Below are 20,013 nucleotides of genomic sequence, written 5' to 3'. Positions count from 1 at the left end.
CTATTTGAAACATGAGGTAAATTACCACTAAAAAAATAAAAAAAACGTAAATCAGTGGCACTACAACCTCTTTATATGTTGGCCTCAGATTTCTGAATCTATTTCTTGATCATTTTTAAATCTAATAGGCAAGTCCTACCAGGTCAGCCTCCAGTGGATGACACAAGTCTTAGACTTTTTGGATTTAAGACATGCCGGTTTCCTCATGATGTTTTTCCTTCACCGTTCGAGCAAATGTTAAATGCGCACATAGAAAGAAGTCCAATGGGGCACAGCCGGGGATCAAACCTACGACCTGAGGGATGAGTGTCGCACGCTGAAGCCATTAATTAGGTCAACACTGCTCTATGTAAATTACTACTTCTACTGAATATTTTTGTAAATTTTCATGTTCAATCTGATAAAATAATAATAATAATTTAGTTTATTAACAACATATAACATACTCAACGTACATAAATGTACGTAAACGATTAGAATAAATCTAGAGATATATTTTGAAAACAAGCGCCGGTTATTAATATTTTAGTTTAGCCGCCTGACCTTTGATAAGGTATTTAGCTTTTTATCAAAACAGATATTTACCCGCACATAGAGATTATAATTAGTACGATTTTTAAACATTAAACACGGTGTTTCTTAAATTATCTAGAACACTTGAAGTGTTTTAGTGAAAGTAAGTTATTATTATGAAACATCATCCAACAATAACACAACATTTACAACGAGTAAATTAAAATGACTACGATCTTTCGCATCTTGTTTTAGTGCAATGGCGTTGATGATTCACTGTCTGTAAAGTGATTAAAATAAATTGTATGCAAAAGTATTTAAAAGCACTCATGAAAAGAAAGCTGATGAGACTATGTAAAGGGAATCTAAATTTTCCCAAAACTTTAAAGTTGTTTTGTTATGTTGTCTCAATTTCTTGTAAGAAAATTCAGTTGTTGTTTAATTCAAATGTAACCCTACACATTAATACATATCTTTCAACGTTGGCATTTAGATAGCACTCAATTAATTCTAAAGGTTTTAAATCAAAATAATTTCATTGATTATCACATACTCGTGTTGTATGGATGTTTAATTAGAGTATCGAAAATATGATTATTATATAACGTCTATTATATAGTGTAATAAATGTGAATTGTGTGGTTACTAGGGTAAAGTTTTTACTAATATTTACTAATATATTTAATTCGACTACACCAAAAAGTTTAAAAATTATTTTATTATTAAAAAAAATCATGACTAAGTTTTTATGTTACAAAATATTTTAGATACAAAATAAAAGTGATAATGTCTAAAACGAAGACAGTAATAAAACTGGTACCACCCGATGGAGGCTGGGGATGGATGGTATTATTCGGCAGTGCTGTTACTAATGTAAGTTAACAAATTAGTTCATTGTAAATATAAGATTATGTAATGTTTATTACGGTAAGTTTATGCCAGACGTACCCAATGTTGATAGCAAAATTTAATATGTTTTTAGTAAGTTTTTTTTATACTTTATATTGCTTTTTTATGTTCTTTATGTAATGTTTATTTAATTAATTGCTTGTGTTGATATGCCAACCCATAAAATAAATGTTGTTTTTTTTTGTTTTTTTTTTAATTTTAGAATTTTTTTTACAGGTTTTCAACCAGGCAATGTTTTCGCAATTCAGTTTATTATATGGCGACAAATTAAAAGAAATGGGACATCGAACTACAGGTGCAGCGATGGTTATGAGTGTAATGCTTTGCGTAATAAATTTCGGCGGACCGTTTGTTGGGGTTTTGGTCAAACTAAAATCACCAAGATTCGTTTGTGTCACCGGATCAGTTATATGTGGTTTAGGGATATTTTTGAGTTCATTTTCAACAAACATAGTCCACCTGAGTTTAAGCTACGGAGTAGTTTTTGGTAAGTTTATTGTGCTGTTAATAGCTTTAATCAGAATTAGAGTATAAATGAAAAGGCACTAATTTACTTCATGGAAATTATGTTAAAATAATAATAAGACTAAACTTGCAAACTACCTTAAATTAATATTAAAAACAAAGACTTTTTTATTTTTATATCATTAATTAATAGTCAGAAGTCACTTGGAGTTTCCATGCTCTTCTTATAAAACCCATGCCATATATGCCTTTTGTCTGACCTATGTAACAAATACATAGTATAGGTAGTTTGCAAGTTTAGTCTTATTATTATTAAGGCCGGCAACGCACTCGCGAGCCCTCTGGCATTGAGGGTGTCCATGGGCGGCGGTATCACTTAACATCAGGTGAGCCTCCTGCCCGTTTGCCCCCTGTTCTATAAAAAAAAAAAAAAAAACATAGACTGTTCTACTATGGCAGACCGTTTTTCTGATGTCTGAGACCCAGATTGTCACATTTTGTACATTCTAGCGCACTGGTCAATTTTAAAAATCGATCTCTCACCGGTGTAAGCATTTAAACGGATTTTATATCCGTTTTTTGAATTAAATGACTTTGAGTAAAGGTTTCGGTCTAATAGTGGGCCTTGTCAATTAACCACAAATTAAGTCACATAATTTCTTACTTTTGCGACTTAGTTATTTAACCTTAAACGTGTAAAAACATGCAATGAATACGAGACAAAAGTAAGCCAAATCCATCAAAATTCATCTCTGTAATACCTACGCCAAACTCCTAAATTGTACTAAAAATTTCAGGCGTAGGATTAGGATTCATACAAAATGCATCGTTCGTAGCCATTAACAGCTACTTCAAATTGAAAAAGAGTATAGCAGTGGGCATTGCAATGACAGGCACCGGGATTGGACAAGCTTTAATGCCACACGTAGTGGAATATTCTTTGGATAAATTTGGCTTCAGCGGTGCATGTTGGCTTCTTTCAGCACTGTGTTTACATGGAGTAGGTATTTATTAAAACCAAACAGATATACAATTATTATTTGTGGAACCTCCAAGGGCTGGTTAGCAATCGTAGTCAGAGAGAAAAGTTTTCTTAAAATGTAGTACTTGCGAAACCCAAAGACATAATAGAGTAGGTAAGTAATATTCGGAGATTGAGAGGTATAAAGTTTAGTTTTCTTAATATATATTATTATAATGGTTATTTAAATTTTGCATTTAAATATGTAGGTCAGAAATAGAATCAATAAGTTTGATTTTCATTTATTGCCTTAAAGTATCAACAGATGTTTGATTTATTTACTTTTTATGGTCACTTGATAAGAAAAGCGAACTTTGGTATCAAAACTTAAACCCTTTATACATCAGGTACGTAAACTAAAATAAAAACATTGTCATAGACCATTTTTATGTCTGCTTTTTTGATTATTTGTATTAATTAATAGTGAGACGGTTTCCTCAAATTTTGTGATTAATTTAGGTCTGTGGATCAATGTTAATGCAACCAGTTGATTGGCATATGAAAAAAATAGAAGAGAAGGTTATTATTGAAGAAGAAGAAATCGAAATGATTAAATGTCAAAAAGATGTAAAGGATGATAAATCAGCAACAATCTTTACTAAAACATCGCAGTTTCTAAGAAAAAAATCTGTAAATGGTTTTTCTGATGATTTCAAAAAAGGTATTTTTGAAATATCCTAAGTTACATTAATTTTAATGTACTTTTATTGTGTATACAGAATAAAAGTACATTAAAATACAGAACATTGACTTTTAATCTGACTAGATTAAAAATCATTATAAATTAGTTTGATTTTTTATCTACAATCTAAACTTTTATATCGTATCGTCTTCGGATAATTTTATTATTTATAGGGAGTTAACTGATAATTAGTATCAAATTAGTATTTTAAGTAACTCCAATTGTTTTATTTATATTCATTTCAGGCAATAATTCATTTTTAACATTATTTGACATTACAGGATCCTTAAATAAAACGCCGGAATTAAAGAAAACTGCATTAGAAAGAATTTACGAATTATTTGACATATCCCTATTATCAAGTCCTCGTTTTATTAATGTCATTATTGGAATCGGTTTAACGTACATTTCGATCCAGAATTTCGGCATGTTGTTCCCATTTTTCTTACTGGTTAGTGTTAATTGATTATTTTACAAAAGAACTATCTTTCTAAGCATTAACAATATATAAAAAATTTCTAATTTTAAACGTTATTTTATTTTGTAGAATGAAATAACTAACATCTGTTTATTTTATGTTTTTACAGAATATAGGTATTAGCAGAAATGAAACGGCTACATGTATGTCTGCAGTGGCATTAGCTGACATTTTTGGAAGGCTTATTGTACCACAAGTCCAAGTCAGATTAAAATTGACAGCTCGATTGACGCTGTTTCTAACTTGCATTTGGATAATTATAACCAGGCAAAGTAAGTTAATTCCTTTAATATAGATATAGAATATGTGTCGCTTGTGGCGCCTTTGTGTAACTAGATAATAGATTTTCCTTTAGTAACATTTTTAAGTGAAGTGAATTGAAATATCGAACAATCAAAGATAAGAATTTATAACAATGCATAAACGAAAATTACTATTCACGTATAGAGCGATATTAGCTTCAGTGTGACTCTCCTGAGGTCCTAGGTTCAAACTCACTCTTTGGTACACCGATGGAGAACATCGAAAACCGGCATGATTAGGCCAAAGAATTTAACGGTGTGTTAGGCAGTGAAGGGTAATCACCTACTTGCCTTTTGAGAAAGCACATTTTTACTCCTATTAATGATATATTTATCTATATCAAACTTGATAAAATTGATAGAGGTAGATAGACAATATAGATAAATTTAATTAAGATTCTTTACAAAAGCTTTTTCTTTTCAGTATTAGCATATCAGACAGATCTGACATCCATCTTAGTTTTATCTGCATTATACGGTATCGGACGGAGCATGGTCATCGTAGCAAGGAATTTGACTATAACTGAGCATTGCAGAGTCGACCAAGTACCCTCTGCTGTCGGACTTGGTATGTTATGCTTGGGCGTTATATCTCCACCTATAGGATATTTCCTAGGTTGGATCAGAGATTACACAGAAGACTATATAGCATGCATATCTGCCCAAAATGGCTTACTGATATTATTTTTGATTATATGGCTTCCGGATATGTTACTACAATATTATAAGAAGAAAAAACTAGACGCTGAAGATGTTTAAGGGAAAACTAAAGTTTCTAAATCTTTGTATGCCTGAGAGCGAGTATTGTAGATTATTTTTCTGGAACGTGGAAGAAATAAGCAGACATATCATGTTTTATTAAAGTTTAAAGAGCCTGCCTGGACTTGAGAAACCAGGGTGCATACGAGCTCATGGGCGGGATTTAAGAATGAAGTGGTTTTTATATTAAAGGTACAATGATTTATAAGTAAAAATACTTTTGTGTTTGTGCGACGTCAACATAATATGTGAACCGATGATAAAAAATATAATCGTATAACTTTATATAGACTAAAATCAATTCTATTCATGATTGTGAGCATCTATACGTAATTAGTTTTAGTTCTCCTTTTTATGTAAGTATATAGAATGTACATACTTATACACACTACTACAAATAGCAAGTAGGTTGTAACAACATTTAATAAAATGTTAATAAAAATATTAATGAAGTCTCATTGTTGTCAGCCACATTGTTGCATTATTTTTGTGGGAGAAAATTACGTTACTTACTTAAAATACTCAGTGAACCAAAACTTTTGATACATTTGTGTGTTCGTGTCGCGTGATATATGATGTATATAATGCTAGTTGCATTTCATTTTACGAAATATCTGTATAATGTAATACTTGGATTTTAATTTTTAATGTGATTATAAATCCTATCGTGTGTTTTACATTTCATTCTACTGTTAATTAAACTAACCAAAGTATTTTTTAATGTGGTAATTAAAAGCAAACCCATAAGCTACACAATATTAATTTTATTGTGTTGCACTAAAAAGGAGTTTTTAAAAAAGTTTAAAGTTATATCGGCCAAAATGTTAAATGACATGTTTTTAGCATATAAAATGTTATAAATGGCATATGGCATAGTAAATAACTAACCTTAACGGTAATTACGTAGTTTCTAATTAAGCTTTCAAAACAAAGCTGCAGCTAGTTTATAAAAGCTTAACTGACCGATCGGATTTGAAATCTCATGTTTATTTCAACATCTCTCGGGACAGACCCAGTTCGTATGATACATGTAAATTGCCTACTACATCTATGATGAATGGAAAAATTATGTGATGACAAGTTTGTTGTGCGCCTTTCTTAGACATATCTATCTATAATTGTAGTTAATCAAATAATCAATCTGCCATCAGGGATTACAAATATCAAATATCGCAAACTCCTATCAGAAAGAAACATTGGAAAACGGTTTTGTTATTATACCACCTGAGCGTCGTATCAACATTTTATTGTTTTTCCAGTCTATGCAGTTTTTTTTACATGATCTGATTTCGACGGTTGTATTAAACAGAACAGTGTAAATGTAAGGGGGTTTACCAAGGGACAACAAACAGCGGCTTATAAATGTAAAGAAACAACGACAACACACGCTGAAATATTCAGACAGGGACATTATTATTTTGGTTTAATTTAGCCCGCAGAGTATTCATTGCAACGTGCAACTTGTAAATCTGTAGGGCGCTTCCGTATATTGCAAGTACGGATTATTCTCCGCATGTGTATTTCTTCATGTTCTGGGATTTTATTACTTTAACGTTGCAACATAATTTAAAAATACCTTTTCTATACGAATATTGAGATGTTTGTAAAAAATAAACTAAAATTGTACGAATTTCAAAAATTCTAGTGACACTGGCTATATTCATTTCTGAAATTATTAAAAAAAGGATTTTACAATATTAGTAAAACGTATTAAACAAATGGCGATTTTTGTTTGTGATTGAATGATTATCTTATTAAAATATAATTTATTACAGTTTTTTAAATTATATTGCATCATCAAGAATGATAAAAACATCTATCACCTTAATTAATCAATAATTCTGATATGTAAAAGAACTTGTTGATGCTAAAATTTGAATATTACAATTTTAACATTAGTTCTATGTGGACTTAGTTTTTTCATAAAATGTATTTATTACTAAAGCAAATACATAGTATGCATGCACATCGGTGCACTGTGAGCGTCTTGCAAGTATAAATCACACAAATATGTCTTACTTAATATAAAATATCTGATATAATATAATACTTAATAAATACATGAAAAGACAATGCACAAATTTTAAACAAAATTACACATGTTTTATTACGAAGAGATAAAGCAATAACTTTAAGAACAAGAATAATATTCTGTATGGATAAATACAGTAATTCCCTTGTCCGATAAAATATTTATCTTAATATAATTCGTATTGAAATATTATTTTTGATACTTTAGAATTTTATCTTTGCTATATCATCAAGCAATCTGGTACTAGGGACATATTGTCTTAAATGAAATTTTATAGATACGTTATAAGATTATTAGTAGCCTGTAACAGTGATAAAATGAAGTTTTATAAAGAGTGATTATAAAACCATGGTTTTATAAATCATTGTGAGGTAAAATAACCGGTGAATAATCATTAATTTATACATAAATTCATAATTATAGTTATTCATACATCAAACGCTTTATACAAAAATACTTGTAAAATACTACAAATAATACAAATAATAATATAAAATGATTTTCAATATCTTACTGAGTAGTACCTTGATAATGCAATATAAAAATGTATACAAATTTTTGAAGTGACTAGAATATTAGTAGATAGCTATACAATCTTTTTTGCGCAGTTCTATCCCGTATCGACCCTCATTGGCCCCTGCTAGAAGATTAATAGTATGTAGGTATTTAACATTCGATGAGACGTAAAAATAATGATAATCTGTACTGCTATCCAAAATCAAACCCAGGCTTCATGGTTTTCAAGAACCATTCAGCTAAACTAACCTAGTCGAATAATATAAAAATGTAGTAATTGTTTTATTGTATGAATAGTACTTATACTAGCAGCTAAGCAGGTATTTTATGTATTGAAGTTCCTTTTCAGTACTGTGCCAATATAATCATTACACTATCGTTGAACCAAGCTAATTACTCACGCTAGTTCTTTTTATTATTTCTATTACCACACCCTGAATAGCATCCTTATGATCACTAAAGGAAGAGCCTATCTACGTTATTTCTGCTCTCGTGGCCCAAACATCCAAAACCTATAAGATCAACCTTCGACTACAAATTCAATTTCCGCTACGTGCCTTTTTTCAATAAATATGCGATTACTGTGTTTACATAAACGAATGTATTTATTCAACTGTCTCGTGATAGGAAAAACGAAAATGATAAATAAATATCGAAAATATACGTTTTTTGAACCGTGTCTTTTTCAAAGTATTTTTTAATGACATAATGTCTGATATGGCCGGAGAATCATATATCATAAATCGCGATATCAGTCGCAGGCAGTTTCTGCCGTACTTATTTAAATTCAGACAAATCATGACTATTATCGTTTTGACCAATCACAAGAATTTACTTATAGGAGAATATAACTATCAGGTTTAGAAGTAAATTATTATATCAATATTCGCTCGCCTTATGATAGCTATGATAAAGTAATTACTAAATTACATTAAATAACAAAACTTTTAACTTGGAATTTCACTTTAAATTTCTATTTCTTAGAAATCACTAACAACATAATATTAAATAAATTGTTTTATAAGATATCTTTGGAAATTTTATTCTCAGAATTAAATTTTCCTTTAATGTATTAAGAGTATTCTATTCTTGTTTATAGATATACTAGTGACCCGCCCCAGCTTCGCACGGGTGCAATGCTGATGAAAAGCAGTTTTTATTATGTATTGTTATTTCCGTCGCTGGAAAGCTCCGATAATATACGCGTTCTATCGCTGCTAAATAAGCTGTAATGGGCTGTATAGATCTATATTAAATGACCAATGTATTCAAGGTATTTAATTGGTTAAGGATTAATGCTTTATTGGTTAAAATCGCTTCGAAAATTAGCCATTACTTGTCGTAAAAAGTAAATGACAAAAAAAAGTTATTGTGGGTTATCCATAAGAGATAGACATATACCATCACGGAATTTTCTGTAGACCTTTTCAATGTGTACAATACTTAGTACATTATTTTGATAAAACTCGTAGGGTTCAGCCTGCGTTTGCAATGTAAGCGGAAAAAATTTAATTATTTACGACATCACATTAGAAACCTCAAAAATAACAATACTTCTCCACTATTTAATGGATGTTATTATACATATAAACCTTCCTCTTGAATCACTCTATCTATTAAAAAAACCGCATCAAAATCCGTTGCGTAGTTTCAAAGATTTAAACATACAAAGGGACATATGGACAGAGAAAGCGACTTTGTTTTATACTATGTAGTGATGATGATATGATAGGATAATGGAGTATTTATGGAAAGTGGATACATATATATCTTAATATATATAAATTACGCGTCACGTTGTTGGTCCGCTATGGACTCCAAAACTACTTAACCGATTACAATCAAATTTGCACACCGTATGCAGTTTGATCTAACTTAAAAGAATAGCCATATTATACATATACCTCTACTGAACTTATGTCACTGAGCTCCTCCTAAAAACCTGGACCGATATTGAATGATGTTTTTTTGTATGTGTTTAGGTGATTCTCTTAATGGTATTCATAAATCAGCCCGGTAGATGGCGCTGCAGTAGATACTTTCATGCTTTTTTTAGACGTGGAGAACATATCCTAATCGTTTGAAACTCATGCAGGACGTCTGTTGGGTCCGCTAGTAATGAATATATAAATTTAGTTCACACAATGAGATGACAAGTACTTCGTAACGTCGACTGTCAGAAGTGCAGCGTAGCGTTGTCTCTGAGTGGCAGCGACTACCGTGAGGTTCTACTTTCATTAAGCGTTTAGTTGTACAACAACATTAACGGTCCACATTGTTCGTGACTGAGGTGATGACTCGGTGATCAGAAGGAACGATGATATAAATAGTATGGTTTCACAAAAAATCAGTCTTGCTAGTGGCAACTTAGTTGATCCCATTGATGATTAAAGTGTGTGTGATTTCAATAAATAAATAATAAAAATTATTAAATTTCTTTCAAAAGGAGGAATAGTTACTTGTAACTACCCATTTCGGTCACTAGGAGTTCATGTCGTATAGAATGATGAATGTATGTAATTTCTATAAAAACTTTTTTTTATAGAAATGGGGGCGAACGGGCAGGAGGCTCACCTGATGTTAAGTAATACCGCCGCCCATGGTCACTTAATGCCAGAGAGCTCGCGAGTGCGTTGCACGCCTTTTAAGATTTTTTAAAATAAATTAACTAAAACTTACTTAAAACAAATTGTTATTAAATTTTCCCATATTAAAGTTTTTAATACGTTTTTAAATCCATAATTACACAACAGAATCCGCCAAAATTCTCAACCTTTAACGGTTTCTGAAATGAAGTTTAATCAGTAACTAGCCCAAATTTTAAGAGGAAGCGTAAATCGGTTAAGTTAAATTAAGTTTCGATTTCGACGTTTTTAGTGATTAATTCGTCTAGGGAATCGTTTGAGTGCATTTCCCGAAGCCCGGGCACATTTCACAGTAACACATAGGGCCGCAGAGCGCTTAGCACGGAATTCGATTCAACTAATGCTGCCTAATCCTGACCGGTGGCACACAAATAGCATGGTGTGCATTCTGAAAGGCCTTGTGCAATTGCAGCCGGTGATTGATGATAATCCCCAGCCCATCTGGACGGGGACAAAACAATACACTTGCATTCCTCTCTAAATCGTTTTGTTACTGTCTCGATCGTCTATTGTTATTTACGACAGTGATGACACATTTGTTATGAAACTTTACGAAATATTTAGACAAAAAAGACAAATGACAAATGCACTTTTTATTTAGACATTTACGGAAATTTATAACGATGAATTTACTGTTACGTATGACATATACATATGGATATTGTTTTGAATAATACTGGAGTAAAATAGGTGCTAATGTCAGCCGTGAAAGTATGCATTCCAGCTCAATGCGTTGTTGGTTTTTAAGGATATAAATATTTTTACAAAACATAATATTTTCTGTGTTAAGAGAAATAATAAAAAATATCTTAGGAAAACAAAATGCAAACGGTAATTAAAGGTGTAATAAATAACATAATATTATAAACGTGGGTTGTCTTTGCGGAGTTACATAAAAACACTGGCTTGTAGTAAGGACACCGACTTGCTTTAGAACATTTTTTTTTTGTCTAAAACAAGTCATTATTCTTACACTAAGATTTTAAAAAAATATCACGAAATCGATACAGAATTTTGAGAAGGTATCAGTGTCGCTGTTTTTAATCTATTAATTACTAAAACCACATAAGTATTGCACCCGAACGAAGACGGGATAGATCGTTAGTTATAATATAAAATAATTCTTACATTACACGACTGATAGTACAGAAATGACGTAGTCATTTTTGCAACGCTAAAGCGTTTCTAGGTACAGGCAAAATTAAGTTTCACTGCTCACTTCCGGTTTCCTTACATTATTGCACAATTTTATAATTTATTACAAAATATGTTAATCTAATAAATCCCCTTCTACATTCCGAGGGGAGGCCGGAGCGGAAGACGGGGCTTCGGAAACAGGATGGTGTAAGATAAAGAGAACATTTCCTATAGCGTCTTGGGAGATTTAGCAACATTCCGACCTCGTTCTTATAATGTGCCGCCGGCTAAGTGTAATTCACAAGCTTTCTTGCTTATTTTTCGTTAACGTGTACTTTATTCTGGAAATGAACTCTTGAATTTAACGCGGGTTTAACTCGAGTGTTATACGAGTGCAAAATTATGTTATTATGAAGGCGCGCGACTTTAATTCTTGCAAAATACTGAGTTGCACTGTTTTAAGAAACTGCATTCAGGAATGAGTAGTAATTAGGAAGGTTTTATGGTCGTTATACAAGTAAATAAGCCTTATTGCCGCATAGGTATAGCAACCATTTTATCTTGTATTAACCAGAAAGTCACTCTGAAAAAATACATGAGTGTACATGTTTCTTTTATGTCCATTTGCAACATAAATTAGGGAGTTATTAAATACACTCAATGACTAATTTAAACTAATATGAATCCGAAGTCATATTAACTGTGGTACAGTATGTTAAAATTCTAAAATGTTTGGTCCATACATACAATGTCCTTTTAATATAATTTTATCAATTGTACAAAAATATTTAATAGCTTGAACAAATATTACAAAGCAATGGCTGTATTTCATAAAGCGTAATCCTATCAATGTTAATAGCCGGTAATACGGCGACCTATTACCAGATACAAATCTAGTTGGAATCCCTTAAGACCTTAGAGCACATGAGGTTTATTAACAGTTCCATTGGCTTAGTACGTCGCTATACCAGTTTGAATGTTTCCTTTAATTGCTACTAATTATAACCAAGGCTGGGAAATTGTGTTTCGATTTTTATATAAATGTTTTGACGATGTCACTGATTATATCTGAAAGGATAATTGTCCAGAAATAGAAAAGTTAATCACGTAATAGCGGCCATAAAAATGATCAATAGAATAGACGCAATGATATCTAACTCATGACCCAGTGATTGTACCGAAATATTATTGTGGTGAAACGGAGTAGATAAGTAAATCAATTTAAGTAAAAAAATTCAATCGCTTTATTAGTATTTTTTAGGCTGTAAAACGATTTTGTTAAACAAAATAAATATATTTTTTATTCATTGAAATACATAATATATTTATATATATATAAATTGACTGATTCCCAAAGTGTTTCTTTTTAAATTTCAAGTATGTAACTTAGCTATATTTATGATGGTGTTCTGAATAAAATCCTTAAGCAAATTAATTGAAGTTACTTAATTTAAAATCGGTGTTAATTGAGAGTGAAATTCATTCGACACAAAGCGATAAAGTTTGCTACTTTCGTTCCTGTTGTCAACAATAGAACCGACGGTTTAAATCAGAATAGAGTAAAACGAAAATTCAAGTGTAAGTTTTTTTTTTAAATTCAAAAATAATTTATTCATTCAGGTAACATAATGTAATGAACGTTAAAAAACAAATATATATTTAATGCTTCTAATTTTACATTTACTGCCAGTTCTCAACTCTTTTTAATCGCCAAGTTTTTTCTTTTACACAACGTTTGTAAGGATCTGCAGCCATAACATGTTTTACATTTATTGCTCTGTAATTTTATTTGAGTATTACTGATATGGCCATGTTGAATTAAAATTTTTTTTTACTTAATTTTAACTTCAAAAACATAGATATTAAATAAAATTCAATAAAAAAAGGTAAGCCACTTAATTTTTCTAAAATACAAACTAAAGAATATCTTAATATAATTACTGTTCTATTCTGATACATACTAACAGCGCTAGGCAAAATCGGAGTCGACATGGTATATAACATCTGCTGTAAGGTACGAAGAAAAATTTTCATACCTGTATACAAGAAATGTTCCAAAGAAATGTAACCATTCTCTCTCATATCACATGAAATTAAAGTTTTACTGCATATTATTAACACCAAACTGTAAGCATACCTTAATAAAGATATCGCAACAAGCTAGATTTATGAAAGGAAAAGGCACGTATGAACAAATTCTACGTAGTATACCACACAAAATTGTAGAAAAATCTAGGGAGTTCAACACGCTAAATTATTTGGCTTAGTTCGATTTTAGGAAGACATTTGACCCCATCATACTGAAATTTCTTTCGAAAACTGCAGAAGACAGCCGAATAACCAAAAATATAATGGTTTGCTAGCAATGCAGTCTTGTCTCTTGCCCCGACTTATGTTTAGTTAGATCAAATGAATGGAGATGCAGTTTTACAATGATAGTCCGTATCTTGTTATATAGGATACAAACTAGGTTTCCCTTAAGCTCCACTTCATCATCTTACTATGGATAAATAGTTTGCTGGCTGAAAGATTTGGTGGCGGCGCGATGTTGAGCAGTCTATTGATGTGCAGGTACAAAAACTTCTCAAAGGCAAACTTAGCAGACGGCTTGGCTGACAATATTCAGGTACTTGTTAAATTATTTTGTAGAATAGTTTTGTTAATTTTCACAGATTTATCTATCATGGTAAATAAAAATGCTTTTTAATAAATTTATGTAATGTATTAAATTATATATGCAATTTTGACTTTCTAAAAGTGTAATAGAATTGAATAATAATTCTCATTTTTGTCAGTAGGTATCTACGCTCAATAAAACCTTTCCAAATCTATAAAATGATTTTCCTTCTTTACAAATAGATTTGACTGTGTGGGAAGCAACGTTTATAATTTAATAATAATTCGATGTTGGATAAAAATATCAGCATTTAGAGCCATTTATAATTAGATATTTTCCCATTTAAATGACGAAAAAGCCTTTGGCATGAAGCAATTGGACACGGTTTTTAGACCAAATTTAAGAATAATTTAATGAATGATTGTGGTACGACATCGTCGATAACTTCAGCATATTATTTTGTTTATTTAAAAAACATACGCAGTAAATACAGCTGTAAATTATCACAGTGAAGTGCAAACACGTAGTCTGTTAAACAGTTAAAGTCAACGTTCATGTACCATTGCATGACTGTGAAAATACAAATTATCCCTCGACATTTGTGTTTTCCCAACAAACTATACTAGTCCTGTTTAGATACATTGCTATTAAAAATGTATGAAGAGTGTTCTTTATATTAAAATGTCATTGGATCAGTTGTTTTGCTTCTTTACCAATCACTCGTACTGAATTAACTTAATTTAGTGGTGGACGCATTACTGAGCATAGCTACCAGCGGCTTATTCATCCTTCATTATAATTATCATCATAGAACCAATAAATATACACCATTTAGTAGAATAAAACCAAGCTTTTCGTTTAAATTGTATCTTATCCAAACTTGAATCTTGTATAGTCTCATTTTAGTTTTATACAATATCAGGAGCACAATACAATTGAAAAATATAAAAACATTTCGCTGCATATAAACTAAGTAAAATGTGTTATTTTGATTTTCGCCAAATAGTTATAGATAAAATGATACTATTTTGATTTTCTTTGTAAAAAATATCAATATCTTTAACCAGCACATGTAATTGTCATATTCAGAATTATCAAGGTAAAAAACTTGTAAGTTGCGCCTGCATCCACGTCTGTGAGTCCTCTGAAACTTGGGCTTTTACAAACAAAGAGACTAATAACTCTGCTCTCTTCAGGAAAAAACTCAAAGAAGACAACCGGAACAACTCCTGGACTTTTAGTGAACGAAAAAGACCATTGATGTCTAGAAAGTTCTGTTTTAGTTTTAAAGAGAAACTTATTGGCGACACCGGACGTTGAAAAAGGCAACTTTTATTAAGATAATATATTTTCATAATTTTAGTTGCGCACCGAGTAACTGATAAAACTGTCCCGAATGTTTTGGTTTATTTAAAAGCATTCCATACAAAAACAGTGTTCAACTTTTCCACATGAAAACTGAATTAAAGTGTTTTTTATTGTAATATAATAACTAACCTTAAATGTAATAACTAAAAAATATTATTAAAACGAGTCCCTTTAGGCAAGGTTCCGAAGATACTGGTAGCGTTATCCCCTTGCTATAGCTAGACCTACATTTACATTATCTAATGAATGAATAACAAATCTGTTCTAATTATCAATTTAAATAACATAAATTATTTATCAAAGAAAGACAACAGGATTAATAATAATTTCATTAAAATTATTCTAGGACTATACATTTACTGAGTTTAACCTCATAAATATAACGAACATGCTTGAAATATTTCAAAGAATATTCTTTCGTTAATATGTTGCCTAAAAAACATGACAAGGGAAAGCTTACTGATAAAGTTTACGAGAGTGTACGATTGTCACTATGTAACACTGTTTATGATGCAGCCTTATCTACCCTTAGAGTGGCTTACCCTCCTATGATAATATTGATAAAATATAAACTGGTACGGAAAGAGTTCTTGCTAACCTGAAGTTTCATAAAAAATCACTGTATTGAAATATAATTTTTTATTTGTTCATAATAATCGAGCATAGTGCTTATCCGAGAAATGGGCTATTTGACATTTCAGGTCATTTATTGGTGACTATGGAACGTACTTATTTCAAAATTCATATTAAATATTCATTATTTGAGTAACCTACCAAATGCTTTTACATGCTATGTTGTGTCTCTTTTTACACACGTAATTTAACCTCAAATTATAAGTGCGTTAATTATCAATATGTGATATTACTTAATCACGGTACGTCATCTTCGATTCGACTTATCTGTGATAGTTTTAATTACATATTTCTTTATTGAATGATTATTTACTAGTTATTTACACAAGTTTTATACAGATTAGGGGACGTCCAAACATTACGTAAGCATAAAAGGGGGGTTTTGGATTTTTTTATTTGGTGATTACGTCAACAGTAATTATTTACTTTTTTACACATGTTACCCACACATTATCTACGCTTAAACACGAAATGCATTTTTGAGAATTCCTACAAAAAATAATATGTTTTTGTACTATTGTATCTGAGAACTTTATTTACTTTGACTGACAATAGGAGGGGGGGATAAATTAAATACTTGAACGAATCAATAGAAATACGAACGTATAAATAGCCCGTTATTGCAGGACATTATGAGTTGGACATTTAAATTACACGTTTCAGTGTAAAGATTTTGAAATTTATTCATTTCTAATTCGTACACGTATATTGTGGGTCTCAAGGGCTTATAGATAAAAAGGTAGCGGAGCGGTTTTTTGCAAAATAAAAATATATATTATTCATACGCATATTGACGCCCAGTTACGCCCCATTTGTGAATCGTGAACTGTTAATACGTTTGTATTAATTTAGGTGTGTGATATAGTGGTCTCAGATGGCTTGCAGTGACCATTCATTACGCCAAAGCTAAGGATAGCTCCATAATATTACGACGTACTATAATGTACTGCAAATTACTTGTCATTAGCCCTAAACCCAGTTATAAGCCGCTAATTAATTAGGCAATTAATTCATCAACGCGACAAAGCAATTTGGTTAATTATCATCGTTAAATAATGGAAAAAAGTTTAGAATTTCTAACAAATTGTGTCCCAGTAATCTAACGGTCATTTTAAATATGGAACTTAGTTGTTAGTGGATTATAAAAATATAAAAAATGTTTATTCATTTTGAGTACTGTAGTCATTAAGTAATATTGTCGAATGATGCACACTTATCTCTTTATATGTTTAGATATACTCATATACACAGTAACATTGTTTCAATGCTCCAACAAGTAAGTGGTACACTTCGTCTGTTTTATTACTTAAAATCAGGCAGTATGGTTACACCAATACTACGCAAGGTGGATCAACAGTATTGCTCAAAAATATAAACATTTATAATAAACAGTTGGTTTAACTTTATCAGTCTTATTCAATGTACCTATTGTTTGCCTATTAATTTAATAAAAAAGTATACAAAACTTTTTGCAATATTAATAAATATACAGCGACCGACAGACCGACCGGGTCGTGGTTTTAGATAGCTTCTGTTTTTTTTTCATCATTTTTATTTTAAAAATAAGAAAGTAGGTCGAACCTTCTGTGCCTGACATTTCTTCTCTGTAGTCCGGTCTAAAACATCCCAGTTACACATAGACAGAAAATTCCATTAGAGTAGAAGTCCGTCTTTGCAAGGCGGGCTTTGTACACATGACCTCAGGGTTGAGAGTAACACTCTTTTACTACTGGGGCAACACTACTAATAATGTAACATTTTTACCAATATAATTTAATCTGTGGTATATTTTAAAAGATATAGTTTTGTTCTATTCAAAAGATTCATACTTACTTTTTTTACTTTTTTTGCAAAATAAGAGAATTATTTTTTCAGACTATTCTTATTAAGTATAACTATCTAAAGTTACAGCCTTGTTCATAGACTTACATAAGTTTATATAGGTACAGAGTTCCAGAGTTCGCATCAGTATTCCGAACCGCATTCTCGGAGAGGAAACAAATTCCCAAAATTGAATTTTAGGAAACGAGTTGAATACGACACGGTATACACAAACTCGAAACAGAAAAAGATTTGCGTCTTTCATTAGAAATAGACGCTTTATTTCTTAAAATAAAGTAAATTACAATTTTTAAGCTGCATAAATTCTATGGTAATTCATTTTTAGTTTAAAACTGTTTTACTATAAACGCTGATGTAGGTAATAACTTAAGAAATAAAACATTACGAAATCGAATACTAATTTTACTAGAAGTTTATTATTTTAGACTGCAACATAAATCAGTATAGTTATACTATTTGAATACTGATGTGCCTATTTATAAGAACGTTAATACATTAAGAAGGCCACGAATCTATACTTTAAGTTTTATCTACTCTTTGGGGAATTTTTTTTTATTGACTTTTTTGACTGAGCCTGCTTACAAGAAATATCTCCTATTAGAATGAAACCTGACTGAGTATCATGGTCTATATATTCCTACAATAGCGCATTCTTTTAGATTCAGCACACATGCTGAAAAATGTTCATATTTTCATAGTAACAAGGTTACTTTTTTGAGATCTTTAAACAAGTATTGTACATAATTAATGTAGTTTCAAGAATAAACAATAGAATGGAAATATTTACGGTATAACATCTATACAGTATGCAATTCGCGTCTGGTTTGTTCGTTTAGTTCTTTTATACAATCTTTACTGTTTTATAGGTTTACAAAGTCGTATGGGATATAATATTATTAGTCGATATCCCAAAGAGGACCATAGAAATTAAATCTTCTAATAGAAAAGTTACTGACAGCGTATATCGACAAATATTGGTTCTTTTGAAATACATTTGCTTGTTCAGCGGATTGAGTAGAATATAGGCTCAATTATGTACTTAAAGCATTTATAGGTGAAATTACTTAATTTAGAAACATGATAATTATATGAAATCATTATTTAAAGATATACGTATAACATTTTAAAAGCTTATGCTTTATTTTCCTCCCGAAAAATATAAATCTAATTAAATGGAGTGCTATGTGAAGCCTAGTTATCATACATCTACATATTTCAGCCTATTTCCGTTTTAATCAATACCTTTGATTGATAATAATGGCTTACTATATTCCTGCGTTTTAAAATGTTGTTAAGGTGGAAAAATTTTGCTTATCTCAAACGAGTAAACAATCTTTGATGAAATTTGGCACATAACAACAGAGTACACTTAGTTGCATTACACTTAAATATGGAGTTGTAATGAACAATGTTTGTTTTACAACAGCGACGAAGATATTAGGATATAAACAATTATATATACTTATAATATGTGGGTAAGCCAGCTTTTTGGTTGGTTACGAGTCGAATTATAATTTATTAGGCAAGCAGAAAAAATATTACATCCTATAGCGAACAGTGCTATAACAGTCTGTAAATTCGAACAAGCGATTTTGTTATAGTCTTCACAATATTTGTCGCAGGCTTGCGATCGCTTGTTTCGATCATTTGTTATGTACAAAAATATATATATTGAAGTCAAATCCAGACTGGGCAGTTATGTTATCATTAAGCGAGACGTATTTACAAATACACAGCGTGATAAGTATATGGACGAAAATAAACAAAGGTTTATTGCCTCCGGATATATCCTCGCCTCCCAGAAGCCCGAGACTATCAGGGTGAAATAACAATAGATAAATAAAATGTAAAGCAAAACTATGTAATGTCGCACTAATCCTTAAGCGTTGTGTAATGCATTCGCAGCTATTTGCTAAAGTTGTACGTGTCATAATCTCGAGCAAATCTAGAATTAAATTCAAAGCTTAACTGCCGCATTAAGCTAGGTACCTGTATTAAGGTAAATGCTTGAGAAGATATTATAGAAATTTGCATATCAGCTCCGTGATCTGATCTAAGATGGCTGTAATTGATTTCCGTAGTATAATTTAGCAA

At 30.9% G+C, this 20,013-nt stretch overlaps 1 protein-coding gene across 1 annotated transcript; it reads left to right on the top strand.

The window, feature by feature from the left end:
- The first annotated feature begins 1,032 nt into the window (after positions 1–1,032).
- On the top strand, positions 1,033–5,386 carry LOC110994845 (monocarboxylate transporter 3). Its single transcript, XM_022261725.2, has 8 exons — positions 1,033–1,163; positions 1,281–1,386; positions 1,639–1,909; positions 2,685–2,887; positions 3,368–3,569; positions 3,872–4,041; positions 4,178–4,340; positions 4,795–5,386. Exons 2-8 carry the CDS (start codon positions 1,300–1,302, stop codon positions 5,127–5,129), a joined length of 1,431 nt encoding a protein of 476 aa, XP_022117417.2. The 5' UTR covers positions 1,033–1,163; positions 1,281–1,299; the 3' UTR covers positions 5,130–5,386.
- Positions 5,387–20,013: the final 14,627 nt, after the last annotated feature.

This window comes from Pieris rapae, chromosome 1 (genome assembly GCF_905147795.1).
Source record: "Pieris rapae chromosome 1, ilPieRapa1.1, whole genome shotgun sequence".
Lineage (NCBI taxonomy): Eukaryota > Metazoa > Arthropoda > Insecta > Lepidoptera > Pieridae > Pieris > Pieris rapae.
This window is presented reverse-complemented; position numbering and strand designations above follow the sequence as displayed.

What these genes read in the sequence shown, in the direction of transcription:
- LOC110994845 (XM_022261725.2), top strand. Translation starts at nt 1,300, where the DNA reads ATGTCTAAAACGAAGACAGTAATAAAACTGGTACCACCCGATGGAGGC. An exon ending in AAGCTACGGAGTAGTTTTTG is followed by an intron (nt 1,910 to 2,684) that starts GTAAGTTTATTG and finishes TAAAAATTTCAG; the next exon opens with GCGTAGGATTAGGATTCATA. An exon ending in TTCTGATGATTTCAAAAAAG is followed by an intron (nt 3,570 to 3,871) that starts GTATTTTTGAAA and finishes TTGACATTACAG; the next exon opens with GATCCTTAAATAAAACGCCG.